We start from the raw sequence: 27,314 nt of genomic DNA, 5'->3' as shown, positions 1-27,314 counted from the left end.
GTGATACCAAATATGTGTACTTTTTTTTTTATGTGTTAATTTTTTTCCTATAATAAAAGACTTATAGGAAAAAAAGCATTTTTTGTTTATGTAACTTTTATTTTGACACTTTTTAAAAACATTTTTTTTTTTTTTTTTAACTTTTTTTTTTTTTTTACTTCTCCCACTAGGGGACACTTAGACTTGCAGCTCTGATCACTGCTGGAACACATTACACTACCTACATAGTGTAATGTGTTCTAACTGTCATTGTGACGTGACAGTCACACTGACAGGAAGTCTCAGAGAACCGGCCGAGGCTGCTCCTCCGAGGCTTCCGTACATGGCATTGTCTGGCCTCTGGTTGCCGTGATAAGAATAGTCAGCCCCCGCAAATGCATGTGTGTGGCTGCCGATCTGCTCTAAACCTCTTCAATGTGGTGATCGCTATCGACCACCGCATCGAAGGGGTTAATTGCCAGTTTCAGCGGCGACAGGCTGCTGATCGGCAACGGGGAGAGCGCGAAGTTACTGCTCACCTGGACGTGCATTTACGCCAAGGTGTGGGAAGGGGATAAAGTTCAGAGTTCAACTATAAGAATGAGAGAGATACAGAGCACTATACACGGTGTATGTCTTTTTTTATTATTATTGTAAAGTTAATTACATATGTATTTTAAATTTGGCTACAAAAAAGTTTATTTGGCAACATTTTTCAGTTTAGGAGCCGATGGCTCCTAGGTAATAACCAAATATGCAACTCAGCTCTCTACTCACTGAAATATCTCAACAAGGAGATGAACAACCGGAGCAGGTAAAAAAGAGGTGAAATCCTCAACACCACAAAAAACAGAGACAAAATGATAGTTTTTTTACCGCTCAGACGGTTGTAGATGTACAGTCTGAAGTGTCCATCAAGGGTTTGACCTTCCCCCAGCTAGCATGCAGAAAAAACGATCCAAATTTCCACTGGTGTGTATATCTCGCTGGTACTTGTGGTTCCACACAGAAGTGAAACTGCAGAAATGCAACTGCTTGCTGTGTATATCCTCGTACGTGATGTTCTAAATCTCCAACAAGGGAGAAAAAGGAGATAGTGCACTACCTTTTGGAAACTACAAATTCCACAACAAATTCCTTCTGATGCCCCAGAGGAAGCCAGAAGGGCGAAACCCAGGGTCGGGTTGCATTATTTGGCGTGTTACAAGAGCTTATCTTATGCTTTTATCTATATCTGTTATTGTAAGTATGGAATAAACCCGTGGAATTTGTAGTTTCCAAAAGGTAGTGCACTATCTCCTTTTTCTCCCTTGTTGGAGATTTAGAACATCACGTACGAGGATATACACAGCAAGCAGTTGCATTTCTGCAGTTTCACTTCTGTGTGGAACCACAAGTACCAGCGAGATATACACACCAGTGGAAATTTGGATCGTTTTTTTTCTGCATGCTAGCTGGGGGAAGGTCAAACCCTTGATGGACACTACAGACTGTACATCTACAACCGTCTGAGCGGTAAAAAACTATCATTTTGGCTCCTAGGTAATGTTGTTTTTTTTTTTTTTTTTTAAGCCTGGAGTACTGTTCTCAAACTGAGGTGGGCATCACCAGTGAGGTGTTACCCAAATGCTGGTGATGCGCAGCTGGGGATCAGAAGTGATCATACCCTACGCAAGCTGTTCACAATCTTTTGGTTTCGCAACATAATTGACTTTCTGTTCTTATTTCAATGTAATACTATGTTCAGGAGACCAAGGCTAAATTTGGCAATAGTTTTTTATTTTTTGGCGTAGACTATGACCACCGGTGGTGAGGTTAATGCACCACCATGGTCTGGCTGGCCCCAATAGAAGAAGTTGGAGAATTCCTTGTCTAGAGCTACAAACAGTTGCTAGTGCCTTTTATGTTTTTTCAATTTCTCTTCATGTTAAGTCTCTTAGCTTTTCTCACTTTGTTTCTCTCCTTTTTTTAGGACTATGTGGGTGAGACCCCTGTCCACAAAGCCGCAAGGGCTGGTAGTATGGACTGCCTCAAAGCCCTTGTATCCAATGGAGCACAAATAGAGTATGTGACTTTTTTGTTTCTATTTCATATGCTTTTTCAATATGTTAGGGAAAATCAAGTACCACACATAGACCTTCACTATTAATAACAATTGAGTAGACTCATTTGTAGAGCCCCAGTTTGGGCTATATGATCTAATTTTTCCATACATTACTGAAAACATAGTGCATGGTGCTTTATATCACACATCAAATTAAAAAAATAAAAATAAATTCCGTTAATGCCTTCTGTATTAGTAACATTCTAGATACATTATTGTGCTGTTTTATGTACATTGTTTAACCATTTTTGTCTTGAAGGTTTATAGATTTCCTTCTAAAGTGCTTCCTACCAACTCAAGTAGAAGTATTTGCTCATACAAATCCCAACTATGACCGGTATATATTTGCAGGCATGTGACTTTAAAGCAGGTTTTGTATTTTCACTTTTCATCCTGATGCTGCAAACGGTTCAAAAATCAACATTATTAGTGTTTTTCATTAAAAATAGGTGAATATGATTACTAAATGATCTAATGGTTCTTAAAGAGTAACTGTCGTTGCAAAAAAAACTCCACACTTGGACCACCACTGATCAAAGCTTTGGATATGTTTGACATCTCAAAAGCTTTTTGAAACTAAAGTTACTCTTTGATCAATTATTACAAATTTGTCGGCTCTACAAACACATTTTACCGTTTTCCAGCTGTAAATTATTTAGTGGAAAGGCAATCTGTCCTATTTGTAGGCATATGCTAAACCAACAAAGGTTCTATTTTTGAATAGTAACCACATTTTTGAAGTAACGTTAAATATAGAAAGAAAACACAAAAAATAACCCCAGAAATTCCTCTCTAAATCTACTTTTCTTTGATTCTATTTTACCTCATTGAAATAAGTACTGAGAAATACAGTATGTGTCCAAAAGTATGTGGACACCTGACCATCACACCTACATGAGCTTGTTGGACATTCTAAAACCATGTGTTAACATAAGAATTGGGCCCTCTTGTGCGGCTATAATATCCTCCACTCTTCTGTGAAGGCTTCCCACAAGATTTTGGAGTGTCTGTGGGAATTTGTGCTTATTCTTACAATTGAGCATTTGTGAGGCCATGCACTAATGGTGCCAAGGATGTCTGGCTCGTAATAAGTGTTCCAATTCATCCCAAAAGTGTTTCATGGGGTTATGGTCACTTAAGTTTTTTCACACCAAACTTCTCACACCGTACCTTTATAGACCTTGCTTTGTGCACTGGGGCACAGTCATGCTGGAGCAGAAAATGGCCTTCCCTAAATTGTTACCACAAAGTTGGAAGCATACAAATGTCTTTGTGCGCTTTAACATTGCATTTCATTGTAAATAAGGGGCTGATCCCAAACCCTGAAAACAGCCCCAGACCTTTTTTACTCCTCCATCAAATTTTACTGTAGGCACTAAGCATTCCAGTACATGGCATTCTCCTCGTATCTGCCAAACCCAGATTTGTACATCAGACCGTTAGAGCACATGTTTCCACTGCTGCAGAGTCCAGTGGCGGTGTTCTTTACAACACCTTAGCTGATGCTTGGCATTGCGCATGGTGATCTTCGGCTTGTACGCAGCTACTTGAGCATGGAAACACAATTCATAAAACTCCCGGCACATAGTTCTTGTGCTGATGTCACTGCTAGAAGCAGTTTGAAGCTCTGTAGTGAGTGATTCAACAGAGTCGACGATTTTTATGGGCCACGCTGTTAATTTTAGTTGCTGAGCTAATGAAACTCCTAGACATATAGCACTTGCAGTTGACCTGGGCAGATCAGAAATGTCACAAACTGACTTGTCATAGGTCACTCAGTACGACCCATACTATTAGCACCGTTTGTCTATGGAGTTTGCGTGGCTAGATTCATTTTTTTTTTATGCACCTGTTTGCACTGGGTGTGGCTAAAACACCTGAACTCAATAATTAGAAGAGGTATCCACATACTTTTGACCATCTAGTGTATATAAAGAATTGATAAGCAGTTTCTCACCTACAGACACCTGGCTGCAGAAGGAGCCTTCCGCCCACTGCTGTATGCAATAGGAGACAAAGAACATTAAGCCCCTGCCTCCTTGACTAAACCTTGCTGTCTGACAGACAAAAATGAAAGAGACCAGAAGGAAATTAACTCCTGTGTTCTCTGCAACATTTTTACAAGACTGTTTGTTTTAGGGACATGCAGTAAATCCAAAAGACTTAACAAACTCTATGGTCAAGTTTATCTCATGTTTATTTTTATTATTCATATCTAGGAGGTCCTTTAACTGTAGGACAATTGTGATTAAGAGAACGATTCAGTACGTATACTGGAATCATTGATTTTGATGCCAGAAAGATAACCTGTAGAGGTACAAGTCCTTTTTCTTGTAAGGCTGATTAAAGCTGCCTGAGGAGTTTTTAGTTTTTCTCTCATTAGGACTAGGTTCTCGCAACATTAAGGAGGACCTGTCACAATGACAAACCTATTAGAATAAAGACATCAGTGTTTCCCTAATAGCTATGCTAGTGGGCATAATTATATCCACTGAACAGCCACCCAGAGTGCCAAATGGGGACGGAATGAAAAAATTATACTTGTTCTGTGATGTTTAACATGTTCTTTCTCTGCCAGTCAGCAGCTCTGAAAAGGAACATGTGATGCAACCTGTCACTTCTATTTCTGTGGAATGTATGTCCTGTGGTTTCAGAGCAGCTGAGCAGGATCCTATGGAAAACCATATGACTCGCCAGAACCAGGTTCCCTGTTTGGCACCTTTTGGGGTTGTTTAGTCTATGCGTTGAGTCACTACTCTAGATCTATTAGGGCTTCTCCCTGATACTTGAATTTAATCAGGTCTATTATAGTGACCGTTTCTCCTCATTGTAAACTAATTGTGTTATCTGTGTCATTTAGATACTCCTGAATATGTTTACAATTATTCAGTTTGGCATATTCATTTATAAATGCAGACAAAATTTTAAAGCACATCTTGGCGAGTCCAGAATAAACTAAATAGATGTACAGCGCAGATTTAGCATTAAATGCTATCTACAACTTATTAGCAGCAGGTTCTAGACCAATCTTATGTAGGGCTATATAGTATGAGAGCATGTAGTGCTTACTTTTTACAGTATTTGTAAACCCTAATGCGCATGACCGTGTGCATTTCCACGAATCGAAGAGTGGTCCGTTTTCACGGACCCGATTCACCCACTAAAGTGAATGGGTTCGTAAAAACTATCGGTGCCACTTGGATTCTGTGAAAAATGTGGAAGAGGGCTAATACAGACCCTGATAAATGTTGCCGCTAGGAGTGCCTCCGAGAAACTATGGCTTGACAGGAAGCAGGTGGTGTATTCAACCCAGTTACCCCTGAGTACGCTGTTAAATGGCAATACATGTCGGGTGGGCTTCATGTGAATTCGTTTTCTGGCAGGGTCTGCTATCTAAGGCACAACATTAATTACACACCACATAGAACTTCTTCCACACAATGGCATTTAAATTTGGAGTTGTTGGTTACAATACTAGTGTCTATTTACACTGGATGGGAAACACTTGTTGGGCATGAAGTGCATAGGATATCTACTCCTGTTTATTTTGAGTTCTGTTATTTGATTTAATGTTACGATAAAAGTTTTATATCTAACGTAGGGAGGATTAAAGGGTATATGTTGCCAGTAGGCAAACTGTAAATAATTATCTTTATTAATCCTAGCCACCTCCAGGGGTCAAATAAATGTAATTTATTTTGTTCACACACAGCTGATCTCTTGTCCCTTAGAATGGAGCTGCTCACTTAGAACTCAATCTGCGGTTGTCACTCTCAGGATGGAGCTGCTTACGTTTCTGTGTGCGCAGCTCCATCCTTAGAGCACGGTGTATGACTTCGCCCTCTTGAGCCACAGTTTGTTAGAGCCGCCCTTGGTGGCAAAATGTAATGAATGAGCATTACATGGGCCCAAACTATATAAGACCAGTGTAGAAAAACTTGAATAATTGGATTCCAAAAGTCACATTTTCTCTTTATCAGAATTTGTTTTGTGAACAAAACCGTTCAGTCTTGTTTGACATATATCCTGGGAATTCTTTTCTATTCCCCAGACTCGTTGTTACTCTCACCTGTCCCTGACATTAAAGTTTCTCTTTAGGCCGCTCTCGCACGGCAGTATTTTACATCAATATTTGTAATTTATAACCAGGAGGCGGAACCTGCAGAGAAAAAGTATAATGGAAAGATTTACACCTCTTCTATGTTTGTTCCACTGATTATGGCTCACAAATACTGACCAAAATACAGTGTGAAAGTGGCCTAAAGAGAAACTCTGGAATTGCCCCAAAATTTTGTTTAGCATGCTGGACAATACCTGTGCAACCAACTTTTTTTGTCATTTTTAACATGTACATGATTTTAAAGCAATCTCAACTTCTAACCCACTGTATTCTGCAACAAGGTAAACCGAGTAGAGAGGTTCTTTAGCAATGGCCATTCTTTTATAAGGCTTTATTTTTGTAAATGTTTTTTTTTACCTATATGAGGGTGATAAGACCTATCCATGGACGCTTCTAGTAAACTAAAGGATGGGGGTATGTACATGCACGTGCTCCTGAAGTCACACAAAAACTCTCTTAATCTCAATGTACACTTTTTTTTTTATTCATGGACTGTTGCATTATGCAAAGTCAATATTTTTTTATATTGGTTTATTTTATTTCAAAGCTTTAAAGTAGTGTTAAAAAAAATAGCAATGAGCTTAAAAAAGCAAATAAAGCGCAAAATCATAACTTTTATTTGCCTAAATGCAAATTCACTAGAAATAAAACTCATTCAATTCCAAATCCAAAAAATAACAAAATGTACCCAGTTTGTTAATCCTTTTACAGAAAGTAAAGAAACCGGAATATTGGGCACTTCAAAAAAAAGTAGCAGTACCAGCATTTTTCTTTAAAAACGCAAATTGAATGTATAAACTGAAAAAATGTTTCAGACTTCACTTTACTTAACTAATATTTAGTGGCATAACCATTGTTTCTGAGAACTGCTTGACATCTGTGTTGTATGGAGTCGACCAAGTTCTGGAACCTCCGAACGGGTATTCCAGTCCAGGAAGATTGCACGACATTCCACAGTTCTTCTGCATTTTTTGGTTTTGCCTCATAACCCGCATTTTTTGATGTCACCCCACAAGTTCTCTATGGGATTGAGATCAGGGGTTTGGGCTGGCCACTCCATTACCGCAATCCTGTTTGTCTGTAACCAAGATGATGTTCCTGTGTTTTTGGTCATTATCGTGTTGAAACACCCATTTCAAGGGCATTTATTCAGCATAGAAAACAAGAACTCCTCAAGTATTATGATATATTCAAACTGATCCATGACCCTTGTATGCGATAAATGGGCTCAACACCATGGTATGAGAAACATCCCCAGATCATGATTTTTGCACCACCATGCTTGAATTCGTCTGACATACTGTCTCCGGCCACTAGACCCAAATAGAACAATTTTGCTTTCATCTGTCCACAAAAGTGATCTCTTTGGGCCAGTCAATTTGTTTCTTGGCAAATTTTAACCTATTCAGGACATCTTTTTTTTTTTTTTCCAACAACCTGGGTTTTGCGGGGAGTTTTTGTTGGTAACTTTGCTTCATCTTCTTCTGATTGTAGAAGTACTCACAGGTAACTTCAGATCTTTGACCTTTCTGGAGGTGAACATTGGCTGAACCTTTGCCATTTTGGCTATTTTTCGACCCATTCTAACAATAGTTCCCTGCTTCCTTCTGCATCTTTCAGGTTTTGGTTGCCACTTCAAGGCATTTGAGATAATTTTAGCTGAGCAGCCTATATTTTGCTTCACTTCTCTACGTTTTTTCCCCCTAGAATCAACTTTTTAAACAAAGTAAGTTTTTCATCAGAACAATGTCTGGAACGACCCATTCTCCCCAGTATTTCAGAAGGTAGTGCACTATAACCAACATGTGCAACATTTGCCGCCCTCCTACCTTAAATAAGGGCCAAAATTGACCCCACAGAATGAATGACTTCGCCAATTTAACTCCTCACTGCTATTATTTTGAACAAGCCCCTTTCAATGAATGATTCAACTACTCAGAATGAGCGGCGTGCATGTCCTAATTGTTGTCGCTCTTTTTTTTTTTTTCTTCTACTCTACTACACTTACAAGTAAATTATTTTGCCATGTAGAAATGTCACTTCTACCAAAAACATTGATTTATCATTTTAATGATGTTGGACTGCTATTTTTTTGAACACTACTGTAAGGCCTGGGTAGGTTTATATTTTATCAGTTTTACATTGGCTATAGTCAAGAGATTTGTAAGCCGACTGTCCAATGCCAAGTCAGACTTTAAGGCAGCACTGTGGGGAAATATTTCTCTTCCCTACGCTTTGTAAACCAGGTTAGGTGCAAGGTAGTGACGTTTATTCTCTTACTGGTGGCTTTATTTTAAACTTTGCACTCAATTCCAGGCCGCTGTGCAGTTCCACACACAGGCTCTCATAGACTTGCATAGAGAAACTAAATTCAGGTCTACAAAACACAAACTATAGGGTTCAGGGAGTCAAGAGTGTGGGTCACATGACCAAGCGGTGGCCCGAATTGCAGCGACTGACTTTGAAATAAAGCCACCAGTAAGTGAATAAATATCAATACTTTTCACCTAACCTGGTTTACAAATGGGGGGGGGGGGGGGGGGGGGGTTCTTGAATTGCTTTTTTAACATGTCTGAGCTTTGCTTACCCAGGTGATGAATGATGCAATAGGTGTTTTATGAGGGAGTTGTGGCTCAGTTGCTATTGCATGTCTATGGCAAGCTTTACAACAATATACTCGCCCCTATTGGGTATTTCATTCTGATCCTTCGTTCTTACAAAGTCTATCTTTTGACCTCTACTACACATTTCGATTTCATTTGATCGTTACAAATTTGCTTCTGCTTTTTTTTTTTTTTTTTTTTATTGTGCTCAGATGTGTTAAACTTGGAGAGATTCATCATTGAAAAGTGTTCATTCCATTTTTTTTCTGTTTGTACTGGTGAGCTAAATTAACCTTTTATCTTTGTTCCGGAGTTTTTTAAATGATGCTTTTTTTTCTCCCCCCTCCCCCCCCCCCAGATAAATCCACATTCTTTTCCTTTTATTTTATCACTCCCCCCCCCCTCTATTATTCTCTTCTGTACTTGGCTAAATAGTATGTCCTCTAAACATTGTACAGGAATTGTTCACTCTGCAAACACAACAAATTGACTTTTGGAAATCAATTGACGTTTTTTGCAGCATTTTCGATGAAAATCAGACTCGTTTTGTCAAACTGCACCAACATATCATATCGGTCATTTTTTACAATAAATTCATACTTTCTTTTCTTATTTAAGTAGAAGTTACTCCTGAATTGTAATTATAATAGTATATTCAAATATATTCCCTTCCAGATTAATTTATCAACGTAGTTAATAAACATTTTATCCTACAGCTAGGAGCCCTTATATCAAATTATAATGAAAATAAATATCTTTAAGGTTGTCCATGGTTTACAAGCCGTAATTGTAACTTGGGCTCCTTCGCAGTTTTTTGGGTTTGTCAATGTAATTTAATGTTGGATACAGATATGTGATCGCCTACATGATCGGTTTCCTGTTTATTTTTCTGTAATTTGCCATTTCCCTATTTTAAATTTAGACTTTAAAAAAAAAAAAAGAAAAAAAACTGTAAAAACTACACATGTCAATGTTTTACAGCTACGTAATTCGAATTGACTTGATTTTTTCAAGTAATCCTAGAAAGGGGAGCATCCCAAATAGAAACTTCTGAAACTGCCACAGGTGCTTCTCCGAAAACCTTACAGTTGTGGCAATGAGTGTTCAGTATCGCTTCCTTTCTGCACACAAGGCATACTGTTGAGGTATTTGTTGCGGTGATTGGTTTTAATGCTAATTTAGGAATTCAGTTATAGAATTTTTAGATTTGCATGCATATATTTCCCTAATATACAGTGTAAGCCTTATCTGTTAACTAACAATAGCTCAGTGGAGGTTAGTTATTTTACTGTTGTAAAGGGAGTAAGCTGTGACAGTTCACTTAAATTGTCTGGTGGCATTTACATAATAATTGGAATAAAATATATTTTGCTATCCAAAAAATCAACAAAACTTTTCCATGTCTCCTTTTTATAATTGCTTCTAATATATAAACATGCAAAGTTGTCTGCTTTCCAGGGTTTCTGGATTCCTCATCCAGGCTAAAATGGCAATATGAAAATAAAATGTAATGGGGTTATTGCTATGAGAATAGTTAATGTTCACACAATGCTGTAATCCTACTGGCTTAATTCATCCTAATGTCTGCTGAAAATGTGCAAATTCTTTATTGTTATAGTATTTATTTATTATGTGTATTCCACAGCACTTCTGTCATATTTTGTTTCAGTTCAATGTATAGATTTAGATATATAGATTTAGATATATAGATTTTATAATAGCAATGTCATCAGAACATATTTTTGTATTTATCCTTTATTATTTAAAATTGGGCAAAATTTCCCATTTAAATGGTCTGTGAGCTATATCTTTTAAAGCGTAGCTAAACTTGCGCAAAAAAAAATAAAAAATTTAACTGCTTTTATGTCCCTCTATGTGAATACATTACTCCTAGCAATTTTTTTAACTTCGATGTACCTTTTTTGCAGCTTTTTTTCTTGTGAAACCATCCATCTATTTTCTCACACTTCCTGATTCTGGCAGTTGCTAGGGCCGTGTCTTACTGTATGTGATGTTACGATTTGTCTGTATCTTTCATGGGCAGTGAACTCTGAAGTGATAACAACAATACTGTGAGCATGCACTGAGCTGTGCACAACACAACCCATTATATACAGAGATGTAAATATCTCTGCACACTCCAGAGAGAAAGCAATCAGAGTTTTTCTTTTCACTTTCCCTGGCAAGTTTTGGGCAGATAAGACAGGGCGGCAGGGTGCTTGCGGGGGGACGGAGGACGGATGGAGCAGTCCTAGTCTTATCTGATGCTAATTAGCAGCTCAGATTACAGTGTCCTGAGACCCTTTGCCGGAGGCAAAGGGGGAGAATCATCCAGGCACAGAGACCAGTGCGCACAGTCTCTTCCATGCGCTCTGCTGCTGCAGGTTACACTAAAGAGAGCTGTGTAGTGTATAGAGGCAGAGAGACCTTCCTGACGTCACGATGGGGGCGTTCACATCTGACGTCTGGATGGGGCCACCACCCACCCGTACTCCTAGGCAGCAGAATCCGTACACTGATACATTCAAACGGTGTACAAATTTCTGCTAGCAACAGGAGAAATAAAATAAATAAAATGCGGTAGAAAAGTCAGAGTGGCCATTTAAAACACATATAACACAAAAAGGACCCCAAATTCATTAATAAAGTATATTACAAAATATATTTACATTACACATGCTGCTAGAAAATAAAAAGTTGATCGAACGTTTAGTTACGCTTTAAGGTGCCACTTTTTTGCCCAGTTTATCATTAATCTTGCCATATTGGGAAAGACCTGTGATTCCTAGTACCGATTATACCACACCGGTTTAAGGTCGTTTGATTCTTTTTAAAGTTTCTCTGGGACATATTTTTCCACACTCAAGATATGGTTTGAGGTATGTCCGAGACTTTTTATCAGAATACTAGGGAGCACAAACTCTTTGAAGCACAAACTCTTAGCCAAGTGTGCACATGCTCCGTGATTATAAGATACGATTTTGCAAGTAGTTTATAAATGTAATTGTTAGCTATATCCCTTTTTGAAAAACACTAAGTTTTGTCAGTTTAAAAAAGAAAATGTATGAATATGACAGACTTTGCACTTCTGCCTTATTTTAATTTATATTTAGTTATCTATTCATCTTGGATTCATGCATACTATCGCTATGCTAATTTGATTAGACGGAAAACTCTGAGCTTGAGTATGCTTTAATACTATGTTACAAATTGTGGATAACATGGCTTTCTTGCTAAAAACCACTCCTTCGCTATTTTCTGATATTAACACCTTCCTCCATTTTTATTCCCCATCCTTTGTGAGAACTCATTGCTGGATTCTGAAATATCAGACGAAGAGTTCAAAAACATTCAAACCTGCTTAAGCCTCAGGCCCAGTCAACCTTAGTATCATACTATACCAAATACCTAAATATTTTCAACTTCAGCATGTCTTCAAGTGAGCCTTTGCTATAACACGTTCCTCAGGAATTGTACTTTGCATACATTACAGTATTTCCCAAACATAATCCTCCCCCCCCCCCCCATATCCCTTTTTAAACTCTCTGCCTTTTATGGCAACTAATGTGTATCTGAAACTCCTTTTCACTACTCCCAGATCAGAAAGTATCCCCCCTCCCCAGCCCTCCGCTGTATTAGTGCTCACCACGGAAACCCTGTCGGCTATTTGAATCCACCCATGAATAAGGGATTGAGTTGGGGATAGTGAATTCTGCAGATTACCCTCCCTTTATCCAACACCCGCACATCTCTTCCAAACCTAATGTCTGGGCTGTCCAAGTTGTGCCAATTTCTCTGGTCTCTGTATTAACGCAGACAAGTCAGAAGAAACATCCCAGAATATTAACTCTCAACGTAAAAATGTGGCGCTTTAAATAAAGCACCAATACTTCACTTACCTAGGGGTGAACATTAGTTAACTTCATTGCATAAATGGACTACCCCATATCACTTAGATCTCTAATGGTGGACAAACTCTTCCTCTTCTTGGTGGGTTCATTCTACAACAAGAGTTGCCTTCTCATTATACCTTTCACTCTCTCCATCCCTGTTCTAGTCAACGACCTACGAACTTCCAAATCCCAGATCTTGTGATTTTAATTTAAAACCTTGCAACACCGATTAGGCCTCTTCCACAATTTTCTTATCTCTTTTCAATATGTTTTAAACGCATGTAAAAAATGCCTGCCGTTTGGAGCGTTTTTTAGTGACACTTTGTAATGCGTCCTCTTGTCGTGTTTCTTCTTGAGTTTTTGAGCTCTATTGGGAAGCCTATTTTAAAAACAAAGAACCCCTTTGTGCCCTTCCCTTTTTCCATCCCCTGGTTGAACTTGATGGATAAGTGTCTCTTTTTCAACCGTACTAACTATGTAACACCATACCTAGAACATGCTGCGTTTTGATAAAAAATGCCACTAAAAGGGCTCAAACCAAAACGCTATGTAGACAATTTTATATTCTGCTGACGACTTTTAACTAACGTCTGGCATTTTCATGTAAACCCCCCCCAAAAAAAAGCCATAGCACAGTTTGTGAGATCGGCTTAATAAGCTATGCGCATCAGTGGTGCAACTACAAATCTCATGATGACAGTCGCAGGCTCTATGCCTACACTTCCAATATAACTTCCACACAATTACACATAGTTGTTGGCCCAGCGTTTCTCCTGTGGGAACAACTCCAGGCATTCTTATGGAGAAAACATTCCTATTGAGCTCCTTCACTATCACTCAACCAGGGGAGGGGGGTCCTTTCTGCTTTGCAGGCACTTAAAAATAAATTTAATTCTCTCACACCGAAGTCTTTTTTGACAAAGATTTTCTCTTTTCTTCAGGCCCGTTTTGAAAAATTCTTCCTCAGACCTCATTAGGAAGAGTTGTCGTCTCCCACATTTGTTTTTACGCAGCAATGGGCCTAGGATTTATAGAGCACTGACTTTGGAAGAGGGTAGCATGACGTGATGACCTTTTAAAAGTCAGCCCCAAATTAATGGATACCTCTTTTAAGGTGTTTCCTTAGGGTATGTGCACACGATAACTGCATTTATGTCTGAAATTACGGAGCTGTTTTCAGGAGAAAACCGCTCCGTAATTTCAGATGTAATTACATGTACTCGCGTTTTGCGAGGCGTCAATTACAGCTGTAATTTGGAGCTGTTCTTCATTGGAATCAATGAAAAACTGCTCAAATTATGTCTCAAGAAGTCTCCTGCACTTCTTTTGACGCGCCGTCTTTTTTACGCGACGCGTAAATGACAGGTCGTCGGCAGAGTACGTCGGCAAACCCATTCAAATGAATGGGCAGATGTTTGCCGACGTATTGTAGCCGTATTTTCAGACGTAAATCGAGGCTTAAAACGCCTCGTTTACGTCTGAAAATAGGTCGTGTGAACCCAGCCTTACAGTGCGTTCCTTCAAAATCTCTACAAATTTAAATACATAAAAATGGCAACAAAAGTAAAAACAAACTGCTGTAAAAAGCAGAATTATGCTATGCGATGACCAAAGCCACCAAAAAGAATACGAGTGATTCAAGGACCTTTGGTAACCTTGTCTTACTTGCACAACACATTCCATAAGAAAATAATCTCCATATTTCCTCATAACCCCCAAAACTCTGTCCCGAATGCATTATAGCGGCTCCTTATTTTTAGACCCACCCTCTTCTTGTTTAACCCCCCCCCCCCCCGTGTTTTATTTTGCTTATCACTGGTTGTCTATACCTACTTTGCACAGTTGCTCTTAATTTCATCATCCTTACAATGTGACATAGTATTTCATTGTTATTGTAGTGCATTTGCGGTCATCCTGTATACAGTGTAAATATTTCAATAAACTATCTTAGATCTGCATCTAGGGTCATAATATATTCTATGTGAAAAGGTTATGTCTTACTACCTTTGTTCTGCCAGAATGTTTCCTTCATTTAAATGAATGGAAGTGCTAAGTAACTGGTTTGCGTTGCTAATTCCCAGAGCATGCTTACAGGCGGTTTAGGTGGTTCAAAACTGGGTGTAGGAGTTCCTTTTCATAATCTAAGTAGGCATCTGCTAGTGACATACACAAGAATCTCTTAAAGAGGACCTGCCACCTCTTCTGACATGTCAGTTTTAGTAAATAATTGTTTTCCCCCATAAAAGAAACATTTCTGAAATCTTTTCTTAGAACTCTACGTTGTGCTGTTAATTTGTTATTCCTTCTAGAAATGTATGAATAACTTGACATCTGGTAGTTACCAGTTGCGGGTGTTTCCCTACACAGACTGACAATGTCCAATCAGTGCTGGCAGTGAGACTGTAGGGACACAACCATTTTATAAGGGGAATGGTAACACCTAGTTGCAAATTTCTTCATAAACTTCTAGGAGTAATAACACGACAATAGCACAATGAAGAATTCTAAGGCCCAGTTGACAAAAATCTGCCTCAAAATTCCTTCAGGAATTTTGAGTGAGATTTTGACCTGCCTGCACTTTCTTGCAGCAGCGTTTTTCGGCCGCAACCATTGAGCGCCAAGGACAAAAAACGCTTTCTCTTTCTCCCATTGATTTCAATTGGAGGTCAGAGACAGAACCGCGGCAAGAAAGAGCATGCTGCTTTTTTTTTTTTTCTTTTACTGCGAACGACTAAAAGCCACCGCGGGGCGAAAAACTCCTCTGCTTCCCGTTTTTTGGCGCGGATTCAGACGCGGTTTCAACGTCAAAATCGGTGTAAAAAACTGAACTGGGCCTAAGAAAATACGTTCAAGAATTGCTACTTAATACAATAGACATGTCAGGAGAGCTGACCGCCTCTTTTTAACCCCTTCCTGACATTTGACGTATACATACGCCAAAGTCGGGTAGGGGAAGTATGGAACGGGCTCACGGAGTGAAGCCGCTCCATACGGTGTTGGCTGTATGTTACAGCCGACACTTCAGAGTAACAATCAGGCTCGAACGCGATCCCGCTCGTTGGTAACTCGTTAAATGACGTAGTCAATAGCGTCCGCAGCATTTAAATCATTAGAGGGGGTCGACACCCTCTAACAGCTCATTGTTCCCCCCCCCCCCCCCGCAGTGCAATCGCGGGGTTGCAATGGCTGCCTGGGGGCCTAATGAAAGCCCCCAGGTCCGCCATCTTTGTGCTCCTATTAAGCGCTGATTTATAAAAAAATATTAAGGCAATGTTCACACTGAATTTTTTGCAGGCGGAAATTCTGCCTCAAAATTCCGTTTGGAAGTTTGAGGCAGATTTTCCTCTCCCTGCACGCCGCGAAATACGCTTTCTCTGCCTCCCATTGATGTCAATAGGAGGTCAGAGGTGTAAACGCCCGAAGATAGGGAAAAAGACGCCTCCGCCTCCCATTGAAATCAATGGGAGGCATTTTCGGGTCGTTTTTGACGAGTTTTGCGGCGCGGTTTCCCCGTCAAAGAAATCTTCAAAAAACTCTGTGTGAACATAGCCTAAAAGTAAAAAAAAAAAAACCTTTTCCCATTTTCCCCCTAGAGCATGTAAAAAAATAAAATGAACATAATTGGTATCGCGGCATCCGTAAAAGTCTGAACTTTTACAATATATCATTATTTAACCTGCACGGTGTACGCCGTAAAAAATAAATAAATTGTAAACTCCAGAATCTCCTTTATTTGGTCAGCTAATCTCCCACAAAAAATGAAATAAACAATGATCAAAACGTCGCATGTACCCCAAAATGGTATAATTAAAAACTACAGCTGATCCCGCAAAAAATAAGCCCTCATACCACTTAGGCCCCATGCACACAAACGTGCTTTTCGGCCGCAATTCCCCCAAAAATCAACGGGAGAATTCCGGCCCTATTCATTCCTACGGGGCCATGCACCTGACCGTGGTTTCCACGGCCCTTGCATGGCCCAGGAGCCCGGAATGCAGAAAGATCGGGCAAGCCTCATTACGGCCGTGTTCTGCGGTCCAGGCTCATAGCAAATAATTGCCGCGGCCATGTGCACTGCCCGCAATTTGCGGGCGGCTCGTGGGTGACACTGCCCCCGGCCGACCCGAAAATCACAGTCGTACACGTGGCTACGGTCGTGTGCATGAGGCCTTAATCGATGGAAAAAGAAAGTTATGGCTCTCAGAATTTGGCGACGCAAAATGTAATTTTTTTTTTTTACACCTTAGGTTTTTACTTGTAAAAGTAGAAAAAAATATAGAAAAAACAATATATATTTGGTATCGCCGTAATCGTATTGACCCACAGAATAAAGTTAACATGTTGTTTTAATTGCACAATGAATTCCATAAAAACGAAGCGCAAAAAAATAATGGAGGAACCGCAGTTTTTTTTTTTTCATTTTCTACCCCACAAATAATTTTTTCCACGTTTCCTAGTATATTATATGGCACAATAAATGGTGCTACGAAAAACTATAACTCGTGCCACAAAAATCAAGCCCTCATAGGACTATATCGACGGAAACATAAAAAAGTTATGGGCTTTTGAAGGTAGGGAGGAAAAAATTAAAATCTGAAAAATGGCTGCGGCGAGAAGGGGTTAAACAGAGACTTGATAAGCATTTTTTATTTGTATGTAGTCCGTGAGCATCGCCCAAACACTGGCTGTGTTTACAATTTCCGGTTTATAATTACAGTAGAATGAGCAGTTTTATAGCACAAACCACTGCATTGACCAGTGAAATACTATGCACATTAATACATGAGACCCGTCGTATGACTGCTATGCAAGGCTTCAGCTATTTGTCATGTTTGTTTCTAATCTAAAGTCAAATACTGCTGTACATACACTTTACAAGCCTTCAATCATAACTAACACTTCTAATTTAAGGCTTTCCTGCAGCTTTTTGGCATCATCCTGTTTTTGCTTGCATTTCGGTAATTTTGTATTTAATCTTAATTAGCCTTTCTTCATATGTGCAGATTTTGGATAACGTAGCTTAAAAAAAAACAAAAACTGCAAAGAATGTGATGTTTGGCTGTGAATTGTCATTTCTGAAATGTTATACCTTAAAGAGGCTCTGTCACCAGATTTTGCAGCCCCTATCTGCTATTGCAGCAGATCGGCGCTGCAATGTAGATTACAGTAACGTTTTTATTTTTAAAAAACGAGCATTTTTGGCCAAGTTATGACCATTTTCGTATTTATGCAAATGAGGCTTTCTAAAGTACAACTGGGCGTGTATTATGTGTGTACATCGGGGCGTGTTTACTACTTTTACTAGCTGGGCTTTCTGATGAGAAGTATCATCCATTTCTCTTCAGAACGCCCAGCTTCTGGCAGTGCAGATCTGTGACGTCACTCACAGGTCCTGCATCGTGTCGGCACCAGAGGCTACAGTTGATTCTGCAGCAGCATCAGCATTTGCAGGTAAGTAGCTACATCGACTTACCTGCAAACGCCGATGCTGCTGCAGAATCATCTGTATCCTCTGGTGCCGATGTGTCCTGACACGATGCAGGACCTGTGAGTGACGTCACAGCGTGATCTCTGGAGAACACGGCTGTGTCTGCACTGCCAGAAGCTGGGCGTTGTGAAGAGAAGTGGGTGATACTTCTATACACAACGCCCAGCTCGTAAAAGTAGTAAACACGCCCCGATGTACGCACATAATACACACCCAGTTGTACTTTTACTTTTCAACACGCCCAGTTGTACTTTTGCAAGCCTCATTTGCATAAATACGAAAATGGTCATAACTTGGCCAAAAATGCTCGTTTTTTAAAAATAAAAACGTTACTGTAATCTACATTGCAGCGCCTATCTGCTGCAATAGCAGATAGGGGCTGCAAAATCTGGTGACAGAGCCTCTTTAAATTTAAAAGGTTTGTTTTCCTGAAACTAGTTGTATTCACCATCTGAAGCTTTCTCATCGATAGAACGGACACAGGAGCGAGGCAACTCCATTGGGAGTTTTTCCTTTTCCCTGTTCTTTACTAGTTATACCTTAAAGGAACAGTGTCATCACAAATATTTTATTTATATGTTAAAGATGTTAGTGCCTTAATATAAACGTTTATTTTCATTTGTGTGTTTGTGTTTTACTGTTTCTTTTTTTCACACTTTTTCTTCCCTATGGGGGCTGCCATTTTTTGTTCCATTTCTGTGTGTGTCGATTAACGACACACACAGACATGGAATACGGCAGCCACAGTCCCATAGGGACTGCGAACGGCTCCCGTCCCATTGACTGCCGTGTACGGCGTCTGTGTGGGAACTGCGCATGCGCCGCTCCCACACAGTCCTATTCGAAATTGGCGCCGTCCGGCGCCATTTTCCTGTGGACCGGAAGTCGCGGCCGGACAGTAATATTACTACTTCCGGTCGCGGCTTCCGGACAAGTGCACATGGAACAGCGGCAGCAAAGGGAGCGGACGGGCCGCGGCGGCAGGAGCAGGTAAGCGATTTCAATGTATGTTAGTGTTTGTGTGTGTTTACTACTGCATGTAAACCTACTACACTGTGGGTTACCTCAAAAAATGGCGACACACAGTGTAGGAGGTTAAACCTTTCAAACCCCTCGTTTATCCCGGCACTAGCCAGGATAAAGGAGGGGGGGGATGCTGAGCGCTCACTAGAGCGATAGCTTTTAACCCAATGTTGCAATGCTGCAATTTTGGGAACTAGCTCCAAACAGCTCCATCTAGTGACCAAAAATGGGTAGTATTATAAATTTGAAAAAATTTATAATATTTCCTGACTCGCGAAAAAAATAAAAAAAATTTGAACAATGTTTTATCACCCACACACTAAATGTTTAAATTAAAAAAAAAAAACATGTTTTTGGGGCGACACCATGCCTTTAAATTTAGAAAGGAACGTTAATAATTCTATTTGTGGTGCACCTGCCAGTAATAGTCGTATACGGGTGGCTTCACATGCAGCGTTCCTAGGAAAAACACTTTTTGTGGCAGTTTTCTGAACAGGTTTTGCAAGACATAAGCACGCTACGAACATGTTGGTTTTTTTTTAAGGTGCCATTTTATTTTGTTTTGCGTTTTTGTTGGTAGCGTTTTTTTAAAAAATCGCAGCAAGGCTGGCTTTTGATTCTTTTTGAGTTTTATTTTTTTAAGCACTTAGCATTTTTCTCCTATAGACCCCTAGGTTTTTAGTTTTTTTCCACTTCTGATCACATGATTTGCAATGTGAATAAACACCAAACAATAAGACGCAGGTAGTAAAAGATACTATTTGCAAAAAACTGCCCCATAAAAGGCATAAGCGCTTGTATTTTACCAACGCAAAAAAAAGTGTGTGTTTGAAGGAAGCCTTAAAAGCTGCAATGTTTCCTCTTACATACTTGACATTCTTTTTACAGTAAAGATCACCGTGTTGAAATCACCGGTATATATTGTGTTAGTTTGCAGTCCCATAGATTTTTAATCGCTTTGAACTAAATTCTAAAGGCCATAAAATGCACAAGGACGTTGAGACCTATTACATGGGTCCATAGCGACCACGGCATCTAACGGGTTAGATTGATGCGATTCGATTGATGCGATAGCGGGATGCTGGTGGTTGCTGTGGCAACAGGAGGCCGAACAATGGCTTTCAGGTCTGCCATCTACAGAAGACTATTAGGCCCTGCAGGATGTAGGGCCTAATAGACTGTCAATGTAAAACTGATAAGTATAATACAATGCAATACATCAGTATGTCCAGGCAAAATGTTAGGGCCACATGTAGGGTCTTTCTAAAACAAGGAAACACGGCAGATTAGAGAGCTGTCTTTTCATAATAGCAATCTGGAACCCACATATTGGCTATTGAAATGACATCTGAAAAAATTTCAATTTTTACTTTGCACCATCTGCTACGCATTAATTTCTAGTGCTCACTACACTTCTTTATAAATGCCTTGAGATGTGTAGTTTTCTAAATGGCCACACTTTTGCAAATTTTTTTATATTAAAAAACAAGCTCTGAAATTTTGTGAAAATCACCAAAACAGGTCTCAAATGTGCATGGTGCTCTTCCACTTCTGAGCCCTGTGATATGTCCAGGCAAATGATAAATGCCACTGCAAATGGTTTCCACTGTACTCTGGTACCTCAGGGAGATTTGCAAATGCAACATGGCACCAAACACCAATCCAGCAAAATCTGCGCTCCAAAAGCCAAATGGCACGCCTTCCATTCTGAACACTGCCATGTGCCCAAACAGCAGTTTGGGGCCGCCATGTATGGGGTATTATGCCTTGCGAAAATGAAAATTTGTGAGCAAAAAACTACATATTGGGGAAAAAAAATATTTTCACTGCCTAATTCTGATAACATCTATTAAACGCCTGTGGGTTTAAAATGCTGACTACACAACTAAATAAATGTCCCAAGGGGTGTAGTTTCCCGAATGGAGTCGCTTCGCATGCGTTTCCACTGTACTGATACCTCAGGGACTCTGCAAATGCGACATGGTGCCCAAAAACCAATCTAGCAAAATCTGCATGCCAAATAGTTCTGCCTTTCTGAGCTCTGCCGTGTGTCCAAACATCTGTTTATGACCAACATATGGGGTATTTACGTACTATGGTACTGAAGTAAACCCTTTTTTGTATCTTGATGAGCCAGAAATCACCTCATTGAGGAGGCCTCTAAATCTGCCATATTTATACTGGTATTGCATTGTTGTAAAAATTTGTATTGCAAACCACAAAGTCTAGTGATTTCACACGTGCTTCAAGCAGTGCATGATCTTAAAAATGTTTAGCATCAAAGGCTTGATGTTCTGTCTCTGTTGCCTAGCTTTCAACCAGTAGGAGTTACAGGTTTTGTGTAACATTTGTGACTAATAACCCAGCATTTGATATAAACACATTTTCAAATAAACTCAGCTGAGACATGGGAAATGCCACAGACAATCTTTGTTAGCGTTCAATATGAGTAGTTTTTTTTTCCTGCCAGCATAGGTACAGCAAAATTTGCTTTTGTGCTTTAGTTAGTTGTAATGCTAGGCTCTTTAAGATTCTAAGATTTTTTTTTGTTATATTAAAAGGAGTTTAGGTAATTGTAAGTTTTAGTTTAACATATTTTCTTTAGATTTAGAAATGTTTATAATTAAAGGTGATTTATACTTTCCTCCTGGAAAGGAAAGGCCTGACTAGATAAAATTAGAGTTTTACAGTATGGTTTGATTGTTTAGCCTTCGGATAGTTAGAAACTGAGGGCTCATCTTATGCAAAATTAAGTATCTAATTCAGTTCTTTGTTATGCAGCTTTAGGAATGCCAATGGCTTGACAGCGGCTGACCTTGCACACTCCCAGGGCTTTCAAGAGTGTGCTCAGTTTCTCCTTAACCTCCAGAACAGCCAGCTGAACGGTTTTTATTACAGCAGCTCCTTAAACGGAGTCCACCAAGGCAACTCCTCTAATCATCTTAATGGAGGCACAATAAATCGCAAGCGATCTTTCAATGATTTAGAGGCTCATGCCATCAAGAAGCTTAGAACTGAAGGTGAGAAATTACTTGTCCACTGCTTTGTTTGACAAATTTTGTCTAATACCCCAGCATTTGATGTAAACACTTTCCAATTAAATTAAGCCGAAACCCGGAAGATCGTGACTAAAATGAGAACTTCAAGGGAACCGGTCACCAGCATATCACCTATTAAACCAGCAATACCTTGTGGAAGTGGGTGAAATATCATGTTTGTAACCTATAATTAGCTTCTAAGTAGGCTCTGTACCTTTTAGTATTCCATTTTTTGTGTGCCATATGCTAATGAGCATAAGTCATATCTTCCTTTGAAAAGATTATATTCTTCAAGCCTTTCCAAGTTAACCCCATCTCTTTACTTTTGAGTGTCGGCTCCTCTCCTCCCCCAGCACACAGGAAATCCTGCGCTTGTGCATCAATGTCCTGGTGCATGCGTGCGGACAACGGGACACCATAGCGGTCCATGCGCAGTAACTGAATTTGAGGCCCGAACGAAGCAGGGAAGGGTGGCGGGCCAGTTTTTGGCGGTGGGCAGGCATAAGAGGAACGAACGAGACTGACTGATAATTACCTTAAAGGCGCAAAATGTTTGCAGACTGTTATTTACGGTCGGGGGAGGAGTTTAGGAGAGTGGATAATGGCAATTGACTTTTGACCGCAGCGGCCAGCGAGGGTTGAGTAGAGTTCAATAGGTGAAATGCTGGTGACGACAATATATATATATATAATATTACACACGAGTCACAATATTATGACTACTTTCTATGTCGGCAGCATGTAGCTTTATCAGAGTTGCAAAAGGGATGATTATTGGCTTCCGGGTCAAGGATGGCAGTATTTCTCAAACAGCGCAGTTCGTGAACCGTTCGCTTGCTGCTTTGGTGAAAGTGTATCGTGAGTGGACATATGGCACCATTGGGAATAACCGATGTGAAAACTGCGGTGCACCACGTGCCGTTGATGTGAGAGGTGAACGTCTTCTACGAAGGTGCGCGACGGTTGAACGACTTGCTACAGTGGAGCAGCTCTGTGAAAATCAACCAGGGGACTACCAGACGTGCGTCTAAAACAGTTCAACAAACCCTACTGCGTATGCGGCTCTGAAGCAGACTGATGGTCACTGCTCCTATGCTAACATGTGCATTGGGGGGAAAAAAGGCTTCAATTTGCACGGCAGTATTGGATTTGGACCACCGATGATTAGCAAAGGGTTCTCCGATGAGTCACGTTTTCTGCTTCATCGAACAGATGGGACATTGGCGTGTCAGGCGAGAAACAGCCGAGAACAAACACCCTGCAACCATTGCTGGAATAACACAAACTGGTGGCGGCAGCGTTATGGTCTGGGGAGTTTTTTCATGGCACACTCTGGGCCCACTCATTCACGTGGAAGGCACTCTGAACCAATTTGGGTATGAATCTATCATTGCAGATCACCTCCAGTAAGAATGTGACATGTCACACAGCTAGAAATGTCTGACAGTGGTTGGAAGAGCACTACCAAGTACTTCCCTGGCCCCTTAATTTGCCAGACTTGAACCCAATTGATCATCTATGGGACCACCTCGATCATCTTGTTCGGTCTATGGATACTCCCCCCTCCAGCAAATGTGGGATGCACTGCAGTCCGCATGGCTCCAGCTACCTGAGACAACCTACCAGTACCTTTGAGCCACTCCCAGCCCGTAGAATAGCGTAGCAGGCCATGCTGTGTTTCCCTGCCAAAAACCAATGAAACCTGACTGAAGCCAACAATAATGTTGAGACCGAAGCCAGTGTGAACATTGCCTAAAAAAAAAAAAACTGCCGCCCCTGCCTGTCTCCATTTGATTTATATGTTCTCCCCTATCAATGAATAGGGAGAGAGATGCCATTCACAAGAAGCAAGCGAAGAACGGAGGAATTCACATCACCTCAAATACACTTGCCACAATCCACTGTAAGGGATGATTTCTCTTATATGGTCACTAACTTTTAAACAAACTGCATAAATCTATAGTGCAATCTAATATAAGAAACTTTGTAATATATCTTAGAGAAAAATACCTCTTCACATATAAGGCATCACCCCTCTCCCCCCCCCCCCCCCGTCCTCCTAACTATTCACTCATGCTGAATTTACTGCTGTTTCCATCTCCACAAGACACGCTCACAGAGATCAGGTGGCAATAGAAATTCATGGAGAGGGGAAGGAGGATGCAGAGTAAGGGCCTATTCATACAAGCGCTGTTCATGTCAGTGCTTTCCGAGTAAAATGGATAACACATGGTCTGAACACTGACAAATTAAAGTTAATGGGCGAATTCACATGTCCCATTGGTCCGTGTAGAGAAAATTGTAGCATGCACTACTCCTGGCCCGATTATCGCACTAGACTTGCCCATTCCAGTTATTGGTCTGAAAAAATTGGACCATATAATGGAAACTCTGAAAAGAAAGCTGGATGTTTTTTTAAAGGACATGAAAAACTGTTGATCACAAATTCTACAAGGACGTTAAAAACTGACACAGGGAAGGCTAACATGATGTACAAAGCTCATCTGAATACATCCTGAGAGAGACAGACGCTGTTGCAGCTTTCTTGTAAGTGTTATTTCACCCCAGTGCTGGTTTCACAGCTACACTGCTCATTACTGCTGTATGATGTTCTTTATGTTGCTTCAGCTTCTATATATTTGATGGGTGAGCAGGATTCTCCTCTTCTAGGTGTATAGAAGACATGATAGCAGTTAGGGTCCACCCACTAGCTCAGAAATCTGTAAATTAAAGAGCCTGCAGAGGGGATAACCACAAAAAAAATGTAGGACAAATCAGATAGTGGCCAGAAATTGTTATTCCTCATGTACATACACACACACACACACACACACACGTATGACAGCTTGTTCTGAAAAGTAAAAAACAACGGACACCTAAGTAGAACCCTGATGGACCCCATTATTAATGTAACTTTTAAGCTCTGCTCGAATCTGCTTCCTGGTTTTGGTCTTATGACCGATGCACCTTGTGCTTGACAGATCCCATTGACTTATAATTGGGTCTGATGGGAGCCTCCAACATAGATGTGAACATGGCTCAAGACTACTTTCACAAGACCGTGTTTTGCATTGGTATTTAGAAGCCAAAATCAGGCGTGGGTCCAAAACATAGAAGAGGTGTCAATCTCTCCCTTATCTGTGTAGGTTCTGCTCCTCATTTTGGCTTACAAATCAGTATTTTAAATCCATACATTTTAAAGGGAGCTGTCACCTGGTTTATGCTGCCCTGTCTGAGGGCAGCATAAAGTAGTGACAGAAATCCTGATTCCAGTGGTGTAAAATCACGGTTTCTCCTATTCATGAGCTGCGACTACCATGGCCTCTTGACGCTGATTGAGGCCCCGTGCACACGACTGTAAAAAATCTCCATAATTGCGGACCGTAATACATTCCGTTCTATTGGCCGCGGACATCTTTATGTATCGCTACGGATAGGTGTCCGTGCCGTACAAATGTACCGCAAAAGATAGAACATGTTCTATCTTTTGTGTTTTTTACGGGCCGTGCTCCTATACTTTTGTATGGTAGAACGGGCCGAAAATGCGGGCTGCGGCTGGCCCTGCCCACAATCCCAGGCCGTGATTACGGGCATGTGCATGGGGCCTGAATGCTTCCTCACCATACTGTGTATAGGAAGAAAGCTGCCATTCAGGATAATGTACAGAAGGCTGTATTATGTACAGAAGTAACCATATTTAAAGTTTATGTCCACCCTTAGACAATTTGACAGTTTACCTATATGAACGTCCTAAAAATCTAATTAAAACACTGTTGACCTGTGAATCACATAATGAATCTGCATGTTGGGCTAGACGCAGCTCATGAATATCCTAGACTACTGAGAGTGCTATAACCCGCTAGTGTTTGCCCGCTTTCTCCCTATTCACAGTGTGGAAAGAAAGTGGTCATGGGCTGCAGGAGAAAAAGCATGATTTTTATAGGGGTTTTCCACTTTCTGAAAACCGATGACTGAGCCACCAGATATGTCATCCGTATATGATCGGTGCAGATCCGATACCCGGACCCTGCACCGATCTGCCACTCCGTTGCCTCCGTGCATCGGATGTTTGGAATGGTATGCGGTAGTTGGAGCCGGAAGCAGATGGCTCCGAACACTGCATAGCGGCCATTCGACAGAACTGCAGCTCGGCCACTATTCTTTGACAGGAGCCATCTGCTTCCGACAATATTGTCCGGGGGCAGTTGTCAGAACGTGGAAAACCCCTTTAACTACAGAATATTGACAAGTAACTGACCCAGCACTGGAATCCGGGTCTCTGTTATCAAGTTTATGCTGCCCTAAATTACGTGAGCGCCACATAATTTACATTTTATTATGCAAAGATACTCACAGTGCGTGTTTTTTTGCAGTCTACATTAAAAACACAACATATAGCAGAAACGTGGTATAAACCTAGCCTGTATTGTTTGTTTAACCCATTAGTGACCGCCCATAGGTGTTTTTAAGTTGGTCACTATGTTGTTTTTTTTCTGATGCAGTAGCCTTTTTACGGAACTGCATCAGGATAAAGCTGCGCCACCAGGAGCAGTAAAAGCGCCCACTAGAGCGAACAGGATCGAAATCTGCATCGATCCCGCATGTTTAACCCCCTGAGATGCTCAGTGGTTTTAGAGGGGGCTCTCTCTCACCCCATCGGCACACCTGCGATGCGATTCCAGAGTGGCAATGGTTTTTATGGCAGCTGGGGGCAGAACAAATGTCTCCAGGTCTGCCTTTAGTGAACGTCTAACATGCTTGTCCGTTTTAACATTTTATAATAAATGTTAAAAAAATAATAGAACCCACTATTTCCCCTTACACAAATCTTTAGGCCTTGTTCAAATGGCGCTAAAAAAAACCCCTATGTGTAAACGTGTCAAAAACACTAGCGTTCTTGTAAAGCGATTAAAAAAAATAGGCGTTTTGATTAGGACTCCCATTGACTATGGTACTTAGGCTCGTTTCACGCGCCAAAGTGTTGCCATGACCTCTTTTTTTTTTTTTTTTTTTACATGACACATTTTTTAAATACGCTTGCGCAAAAAAACGCATCATATGCACTA

The 27,314-nt window shown here is 40.5% G+C and overlaps 1 protein-coding gene across 2 annotated transcripts in view; it reads left to right on the top strand.

The window, feature by feature from the left end:
- The window catches only part of ANKRD10 (ankyrin repeat domain 10), a 57,068-nt gene that overhangs the window by 15,828 nt on the left and 13,926 nt on the right, over positions 1-27,314 (top strand). For both annotated transcript variants that reach the window (XM_075852513.1, XM_075852514.1), the window contains exons 3-4: positions 1,952-2,043; positions 21,992-22,230. In XM_075852513.1, the coding sequence (XP_075708628.1) occupies positions 1,952-2,043; positions 21,992-22,230 (331 nt within the window). The remainder of the gene's footprint in view (positions 1-1,951; positions 2,044-21,991; positions 22,231-27,314) is intronic.

Source organism: Rhinoderma darwinii, chromosome 2 (assembly GCF_050947455.1).
Source record: "Rhinoderma darwinii isolate aRhiDar2 chromosome 2, aRhiDar2.hap1, whole genome shotgun sequence".
NCBI lineage: Eukaryota > Metazoa > Chordata > Amphibia > Anura > Rhinodermatidae > Rhinoderma > Rhinoderma darwinii.
The sequence above is the reverse complement of the archived record's forward strand: the minus strand, read 5'-3'. Positions and strand labels throughout refer to the sequence as shown.